Source organism: Epinephelus moara, chromosome 24 (genome assembly GCF_006386435.1).
Source record: "Epinephelus moara isolate mb chromosome 24, YSFRI_EMoa_1.0, whole genome shotgun sequence".
Classification (NCBI taxonomy): Eukaryota; Metazoa; Chordata; class Actinopteri; order Perciformes; family Serranidae; genus Epinephelus; species Epinephelus moara.
In genome coordinates this window covers 11,541,348-11,549,789 of record NC_065529.1, presented here as the reverse complement: position 1 = coordinate 11,549,789, position 8,442 = coordinate 11,541,348, and the positions used below count along the sequence as shown (strand labels likewise).

The 8,442-nt window shown below is 43.9% G+C and overlaps 2 protein-coding genes across 6 annotated transcripts in view; both read right to left on the bottom strand.

Annotated features, from left to right (window-relative positions):
- LOC126386069 (filamin-C-like) overlaps positions 1-8,442 on the bottom strand; it is a 218,438-nt gene that overhangs the window by 122,909 nt on the left and 87,087 nt on the right. The gene's annotated exons all lie outside the window — the stretch shown is intronic.
- The window catches only part of mdm1 (Mdm1 nuclear protein), a 23,673-nt gene continuing 17,325 nt past the window's right edge, over positions 2,095-8,442 (bottom strand). For all 5 annotated transcript variants that reach the window (XM_050038184.1, XM_050038187.1, XM_050038188.1 and 2 more), the window contains 7 exons: positions 5,824-6,050; positions 5,590-5,736; positions 4,052-4,137; positions 3,903-3,961; positions 3,560-3,827; positions 2,558-2,620; positions 2,095-2,467 (listed from right to left, as the gene is read on the bottom strand). In XM_050038184.1, the coding sequence (XP_049894141.1) occupies positions 2,358-2,467; positions 2,558-2,620; positions 3,560-3,827; positions 3,903-3,961; positions 4,052-4,137; positions 5,590-5,736; positions 5,824-6,050 (960 nt within the window). In that variant the 3' untranslated portion in view covers positions 2,095-2,357. The remainder of the gene's footprint in view (positions 2,468-2,557; positions 2,621-3,559; positions 3,828-3,902; positions 3,962-4,051; positions 4,138-5,589; positions 5,737-5,823; positions 6,051-8,442) is intronic.

Below are 8,442 nucleotides of genomic sequence, written 5' to 3'. Positions count from 1 at the left end.
GGTACTACTGTACTTTCAATAAAGCAATCGTATTATCAACTTCACAAACACTCTGTCTGAATACATTGCTCTTCTTAATGGGTTCAGTTGACTATTTAATCTGCAATTTCCTATGACCTGTATCCCAAACACACACCATGTGAAACTGTACGTGGGCAACTGTGCACTCAGTGGGTATGGACTAGTTTAGACTAATTTCATTTGTGAAGAAAAGATGGTTCTGTGTTGGACGTGAACAGCTGAAAATGAAAAAGTGCTTGTTGATGTGAAGCTGAGAGTCTTTTTTCTAGTTTAGTGTGAAGAGACTGAAAGTGAAACTGAGGTCATCAGATGATGATGAAACCTGCCAGGCGACATTCTAACATTCTTATCTCCATGTAAAAAATATATAAACAAAAAAAAAGTTAGTGACGGGCCGGCTACTACTGGCCAAAGAACCACATGTTTTGTCTTAAAACATTAAACATAAATATATAACATTATTGAAGACCATTAAAGGATTTATAGAAGATCATTTTTAGTTTTTAAACTTTACATTTGCTTTGATGAAACTTTCTCATATGATGATAAATCACAGGAGAGCTCTCACACACTGTACAGCTGTACATTGTTTGTTCCGGCCTGTATATCGTTAGGAGGGGAATTCAGTCAGCTGGTTCATCTACAGTTCATACCTGGTGTGTGCTGTGTGTTTGTGCCTTTGTATAGTGTTTAAACAGTGCGAGTGGTTGCCAGGTAATCCATCCTCTCTGTGCGGAGGAAGTGATGACCATGTTTGTTCTTCTCCCACTATGACCTCTGACAACATGACACCTGCGTTTGTTTAAATAAAGACGTGTGAGGAAAAAGTTTGAGGAATTTTGTTGTGAATTCCCAACTTTATAAAGTCGGCTGAAAATAGAAAACAGCAGATTAGATGTGCAGAGGAAGGGCAGGATGCTTCCTCAAGTACTGCTCTGTGTTTCTGTTTCTTTCTTTTTACTGCACTACATTTATTGGACACCTTTTGTTATTTTGCAAATTTTGACTAATGATAAAAAATAAAATCAACAAATGACAACAATCAGTTTGTTCTGATTTTTCATGAGAACATAAATAAAACTAGAATTACCACCCTGTGGTTGTATGACTCCGCCCACCAGTCCACCCTGTGGTTGTATGACTCCGCCCACCAGTCCACCCTGTGGTTGTATGACTCCGCCCACCAGTCCAGTGTCTCTGACAGTCTCCATCCATGTCAGTGAAAACATGGATGCTTCACACACAGAAGATCTATACAATCAGCACAGTTTCAAGATTAGAGTCACCAATTCAGTATCTGACCAAATGTCTCCCCTTCTGTTCCTGAGATATGACGTTAAAACATGATGATGTCACAGTCAAGCTGACCTTTGACCTTTTGACCTTCATTATTTTATCCTGTTAGACATTTGTGTCAAGTTTGGTCATAATCAGCGTTTGATTCTTTAGTCATGGTTGAATGGTGACCTTGATCTTTTACTTCTGACCACAGAAATCTCATCAGTTCATTGTTGAGTCTAAGTGGACGTTTGTGCCAAATTTTAAGAAATTCCCTCAAGGTGTTCTTGGGATAATGTGTCCACAAGGATGGGAAGGACGGACGGACGGACGGACAACCCGAAAAAACAACCTGGCCACGGCTATCAGGCATAAGAGGCACAAGAATATTTAAAAAAAAAACAGACTTCATAAATCCGATATAAGCATTAAAGCTTTTTAGACTTTACTGTCATCATGTTTCCCGTGCTTTAGATATCGATCTGACTTTAAACACGCACGTGGAGCTGCAGCAGTTTGTTGGAAAGTATCCAGAGGAAGGTGAAACCAAACCACAGACGGCTTTGAAGCTCTGCGAGGAAAGTACGTCAAGTTTTGAGTGAAATTTCCTCTTAAGCCTGTCAAACGTCATTCCTTCAGGAGGAAACACAGACTGAGGCTGACGAAGAGTTCAAGCTCAACTTCTGCTTCTCGCCAACAAACACAAACACATTTTCCAACAGATTTAAACAAACTGGTTCACACCGTTTCTGATTTGTGTCAGTGTGTAATGACGTCAAAACAAAAATGAGTTGTTCATGTCACTTTTATGACTTTGATGATTTCAGCAGTCACACAGTAAGAAACATTAATTACTACATAAATTAATTATTAAATAAACATAATTACTAAATGTATAAAACCCTGCAGTGTAAAAACTAACAATGAATTCATCTGTAAAAATACATTATTCTGACTGATTATCGTCCAACAGTGATCGATCAGCTAAACACTCAGCTCTGCAGACAGGATGCTTGTTTCCATGGCAACAGCAGCAGTTGGGGTGAGGAGGTCAGAGGTCATCTCTTCCCCCAGAAGTTCTCTCTTCTCTTCTGAGCACGCTCCAGCACGGCGGACGCCATGGAGCAGGAGGCTGCTGAGCGCCACGACATCACCGACAGCCGGTCGTCTAGGCAACAGGAGAATAATTTGTTTTTTTTTAGATCAAGAACAAAATTTAGTATAATTATGTTTTTTTTTCCTCCCTTAATTTGTTCACCTTCATCAGAGCCGCAGCCTCCTCCTGAACACTGCAGCTCCCTGAACCTCAGGCCCAGCTCACCTGAGGACACACAGGTACATGATTATTGATTATTGATCGACAATATACTGCAGTCACACAGAGCGGTGGGTCACATGGATAAAATGACATGATCATGATTATTATTGTACATTAAGTTCCCCTCATGGAATGTGTATTAGAGTTGCTTCAATTGCGAGAAACGCCTACAGTCACAGTCAAGCTGACCTTTGACCTTTTGGATATAAAATGTCATCACTTCATCATTTTATCCTGTTAGACATTTGTGTGAAGTGTTGTCATAATTAGTGTATGAATTCTTGCGTTATGGACAAAAACATGTTTTGTGAGGTCACACTGACCTTTGACCTTCGACCACCAAATTCTAATCAGTTCATTGTTGAGGCTAAGAGGACGTTTCTACGTAACAAAACCTGTAAACATAATATTTTTGGCCACTGTTGCTGCCGATGCAGCGGCATAATAAAAACAAAAGCAGCCCTGAAACACTGCCCTGTGGGACACCACCACTTATGGTTTTTGGACTGAATAATGTTCCATAAATTAACCCTTTGACATCTATCCGTAAGATCGGACTTAACCAACCTAATGTTCAAATGATTAAGGCGTTCTTAAGATAGTGGGACAGACAGACATCCCATAAACACAACCCTCGGGTCATCGCTATCGCTGGCACCAAGGCATAAAAACGTGAAGATAAATCATAAAAAAGTTTAATGGCTTCATCATCGTCAAACAAACTTTTGGCAGCTATTTTGAAAACTGATCAATCATTTAATTAACGTTGTAGCTTTTTTTTTTTAAAACCAAAGATGCCAAACATTTGCAGCTTCCTGATTAATCGAAACATTTTTCACTAGTTTCTGATATCGACTAATTACAATCATCACAGGGTGACTGATTGATAATGATTGTTAGTTACAGTCCTCGTATCGTTAGCAGCACCACATCGATACTCACCGTTGTGCTGGAAGTCAGCGTGTCTCAGAGTGCCCTGGATACAGTGCTGTGGGGGCGAGACCAGAGGGGGCGGGGCAACAGGGGACGGAGGCTTCGTCCTGATTGGTTTAGAGTTAGGACTGCTGGTATGTTTGTGGTCAGGGGAGGAGCCAGAAGAAGAGCAGGAGCGACGTGTGGGGTTATTCTCCAACCACGCCTCCTTCGGTTTGACCTGCACGTCAACCGCGGTCTCTGCCCCGGCTGCCATGGAAACGGCTGACCCAGACCTCTGAAGACAAAAACACCTCCGTATAATATCATAATGTTAAATAATATAATATAATATGTTTGATGTTATATCAACCTGTTTGAACGGAGAAGATTCATCATTGCCTTTCAGTTTTCCCACCAGTATAGCGCCTCCTGGAGGACAGACAGAGGTCAGAGGTCACACACTGTGGTCCGAGCTGTGTGTGTGTGTGTGTGTGTGTGTGTGTGTGTGTGTGTGTGTACCGGTCGCAGGTGTGGTGAGGTCATGGTGAGTTCTCTGAACTGGTCGTATCTTCAACCTCGGAGTTGGTAACCTTCCCTCCTCCTCCCTACACACACACAAACACACACACACTGCGTCAGTTCCTGAGAACCAGTGTGACTGCACAGAAACTGTGATGTGTCGGCAGGATGACACAGTTTTCTTTGTGTTTCTACCAGAAACAAGACGTCATGTCAGAGTGAAGAGAAACTGACTGACTGACGTACGACACTCTGACCTTTACCCTCCTCTTATTTTTGTAATGATGCCATGTGGGCTAATGACTCCCTCGCAGAAACGTAGTGAAATCTCTGGTGATTAATCCAACACGTTGCTCCCACATCACACCGTGAGAAAACATCCACTAACGACTTTGGTAACCGCCAAAAAAAGTCTGTCAAAATCCTGACAGTGCCCAAAATTAGGACCAAAGTCTGACAGTGAGACTGCTGCTGCGTCTCACGTCTACAAACTGAGTCTGACATTTCATAAGAGTCATTTTTTCTGTAAAGTTCAGGGGGAAAAACACACACATGAAATTGAAAGAGATTTGTGGGACCCTTTTTGGACACAACAAGGACGATCGTCCAGGTGCAACTGGAAGGTGGCTGCAGAGTTAAACATGAGGCTCAGACCAGACCCTGCACTATGGTCGGCCTCACTATATCATCAAGCTTACAGTACCTTGGGAGGATGCAGAGGAGGAAGCCTGCCTGCCTGTGGATGGAAAGCAAAGCTCCCTCCAGTTGAGGATCATCACGATCAAGGCTACTTCAGAAAATGGGAGTTTGAGGCAAGGCCCACCAGCAAATCCCCAAAGACCTCTCCAGAGCTGATGCAAAGGGCAGCGAGTGGCTCAGAATGAGGAGAACAGACTCCACCTGGGCCCCAAAGTGAGCAGATGGCATTGAGGGATCGAGCCTGAGACACCAGGAATCACTGCTGAACCTTCTGGAGGTGGGCCTGTCAGTGAGACAGAGGAAACTGTGGCTCGGGAGGTCGAGCAGGTCGTTGGCTAACTGGAGGGTCGGCGGTTCGATTGGTATGTGAGTGTACCTCGAGATTAGATTGGAGCCGATGGCTGGGTTGGCACCTTGCATGTGTGTGTTTGTGCAAGTGACGTCGCGCTACGTTGTTCTGCGTCGCTCACAGGCAGTTAGGACGATGCAACAGAAAACAATGCACTCAAACTGATTTAGTCGCTGACGCTCGCTCACATCTCGTCTGGTCAGGACACGGTGTGAGGCGCTTTGAGTGGTCGGGGATGGGGGGACTGGAGGGACACTATCAACATGGGGCGTGTGATGGCTTAGTGGTTGGAGTGGGCGTCCCATGTGTGGGGGCAGTGTCCTTGCTGCAGAGGCCGGAGGTTTGAGTCCAGCCTGCAACCCTTTGCTGTATGTCACCCCTTCTCTCCCTCCCTTCATGCTTGGACCATAAAGTTCAATGTGTCAGGCAAAAAGCCGAAAAAATAATCTTAAAGAAAATCTCAAATTGATTTCAATACAATTTTACTCACTCATCTGTATTTTCTTCTTCCTCTTCTTCTTCTCCCCAGGCCGTACGTCTCTCAGCAGGAGGACTTTGAGGTGTTTGTGCTTTTACTTGTGTGTTTTTGTGTCCTGAGCCTGAAACAGACGACCTCTTACTGGAGTTGCTGGAGCGGCTGAAAACAGAACCACAAAGACAGACACTTTAAAACCAGCTCAGAGACGGTTTCAGACGATGCTCTCCCTCTCCTCAGGTCTCTCACCTGTGCAGGTCCAGAGCCTCCACAGGCGACACGCTGCAGCCGTCGGAGTCATGGCAGAGGTCAGAGGTCAGGCGGGGGGTGGGGGGGTCGGTGGATGAGTCGGTGGTGTCTGTGGGCTCCCACAGAGCGTTGTGTTCAGACACCAGCTGGCTCAGGTGGTCTCTGGAGAAATGACCTCCCCATGCTTGATGGCGGTACGACAAGGCCTGCTGCCGCAATTCCTTTGCCTGGACGGAAACACACTGTGAGGCTTTTGTCAGCACATACCTCCAGAAATTAAGTATCCAAACAAATTTAAATCAGAATCTAAGAGTTTGTAAGTGAGGCAGATACTGTGTGAGGTGAAAGGGACAGTTACTGTTGTGTTTATCTCGAATAAATGTCCATAAATCCACTCAGAAATCATAGAAAGAAGGCGCTCCGTCAAACTGCAAACAGGAGCTGCTGATAAATCATTCTGCACTTTTAATGGAGACACTGTGCCACACTGTAAACGACAATAAGGGCTGAAACACGAGGCTCCAGCTGAAGGCAACTGGCATAACTCACTTCCTGTTTACACCCCCTGCAAAAGACCAACGGCTGATTTAATGTGAAATATCTTTGCTTTAAGCTTATGGGACAACAACACAGAATCGATTTCATGTTGCTGCTACAGATTATGACTCTGGTGTTTGTAACAGTAGTTTGTCTCTGAAACAATCTGCTGAGGTTATTTTTCTGTTTTAGTTTGTCACCAGGTTTCATTTCACTCACTCTCTGTTCCGCCCACTCTCTCGCTTCATGTTGCTCTATTTAGGACGAGCTGGTAAGGTGACTACATCATGTCATTTAAAGGTCAATAAACACCACAGCAGAGTTTCTTGCCTCCTTCGTACACTGATACAATCTGGTGCTTATTGTGTGGATGAAGCTGTGCACACTTTACTCTGATAAGCAGTTAACACAACCGTTGGTGACGTGAATCCATCAGCACACCTTAAATTTCACTGTGACAACTTTGACCATCACTTTAGTTTTTATATGACACACACTTTTAGTAATGACTTTAAAAATATAGATTAATTTGGAGCGGATTATGTGAAGGTCATATATTCTAATCCTCACTTCCTGTGGGCTACAGCAACACTAAACCCCTGAGCTTGCCTGAGAAGAACTAAATGCACAAAGCTGCTATTTTTAAATATCCCATGGAGAGAGACTCTCACTGCAGCCTGTTCTATTTTGTTCTGAAAATGTGGGCGTGCAGCCTCGTTCTGTGGACGATAAACCAGGTGCAGACTTCCATCTGTGTCACCGCTGATGAGGAAATACAGCGAGTGCTGGACGGAGCAGTGAGTGACAACAACCCCGCCCACATTTAAGAGGACTGTCTGAACAGACCGAGGGTCTAGGTACCATGTCTGAAGGGTTACTGCTGGTTCCAAAGGTGCTGGACTGAAAGGGTTTGGTGGAGACTGGGCGGAAGCAGCAACAAAAAGAACCATTTAGCTGATGCAGCGCTGCAGCATTTTAAAGGTCAGTTTCAAAGGTTTTCTGAAAGTCAAAAACCTGCTGACCTAACTGACACAGATGAAGAACAAAGGAGGGTGACAGGGTGTAGGAACCATGTTGGGTGTTTGTGCCCATGATGGACTCATTTAGGCAACGCTGACTGACATGTTTCAAGGGGAGTTATGAGAACAGGTTTGTGCAATCACACCTGGGATTATTTAACTGTTCTAGTTTACCTTCAGATCATTAAACGATACTTTGGAAGACTTTGCTGTTATTGTGTAATTTGAGTTGCAGGTTGTAGATTCTGGTAAATTACCAGTAACCTGACCCTGACCCCGGTCCAAACCCTGGATAACCCCCAGCCTTATTTTCACAGCTAACCTCAGTCTGTCTCTAACCTAAACCTCAACCCCAAGACGAACCGTAAGCCTGACGCTGCACATCTCCTCGCTGACTGAGTGACAGCGGCTCTGCGTCTGTGAAGGTTTCCTCTGAACAGACGTCAGCTTCCCTCCACACACTGAAACTCTTCACAGGCCAGACTCACCGCAGAGACGGTGGAAAGTTAACCGGACGGTTGCACGACGCCCACACATTCATTGATTCAATTATTTATGTAGAAGAGATCATTAGTTTAAACCCTCTGTTGGCTCCATGCGGCACCTACTGACAGCCAGTTTATTAGGTACACCTGTAGAGATGAACTGATGTGGTTTAATACAACAGCCCCTCAGTGGATGATTATAACGTTTGGTTGTGTTGAAACTGTTTTGAAGAGGTTTCTGATGTTTTTTATGAATGAGAGTGTGGGTTTCGTTTCTGAAACCGGGAACTGAAAACAAGCTGCATTAAAGCTACTCACGCACACACATTTATACCAAACTAGCAACAACTAATGTAACTGAGATAAATCATGTCCTACCAAAACTTAAAATTGTAACTTATCAACACACTCATTTTGTTGCTGGGGTGAAACATTATTTTTGAAAGGATTTATTTGTGTGAAATAAATGTAATTTAGAAAATAATTTGATCTGCTTTAACTTTTTTTATCCTCTAAACCTGCAGTACATACTGTGTAAAAATGTACCGCAGTGATTTCTTAATCTAAATCATCAACGT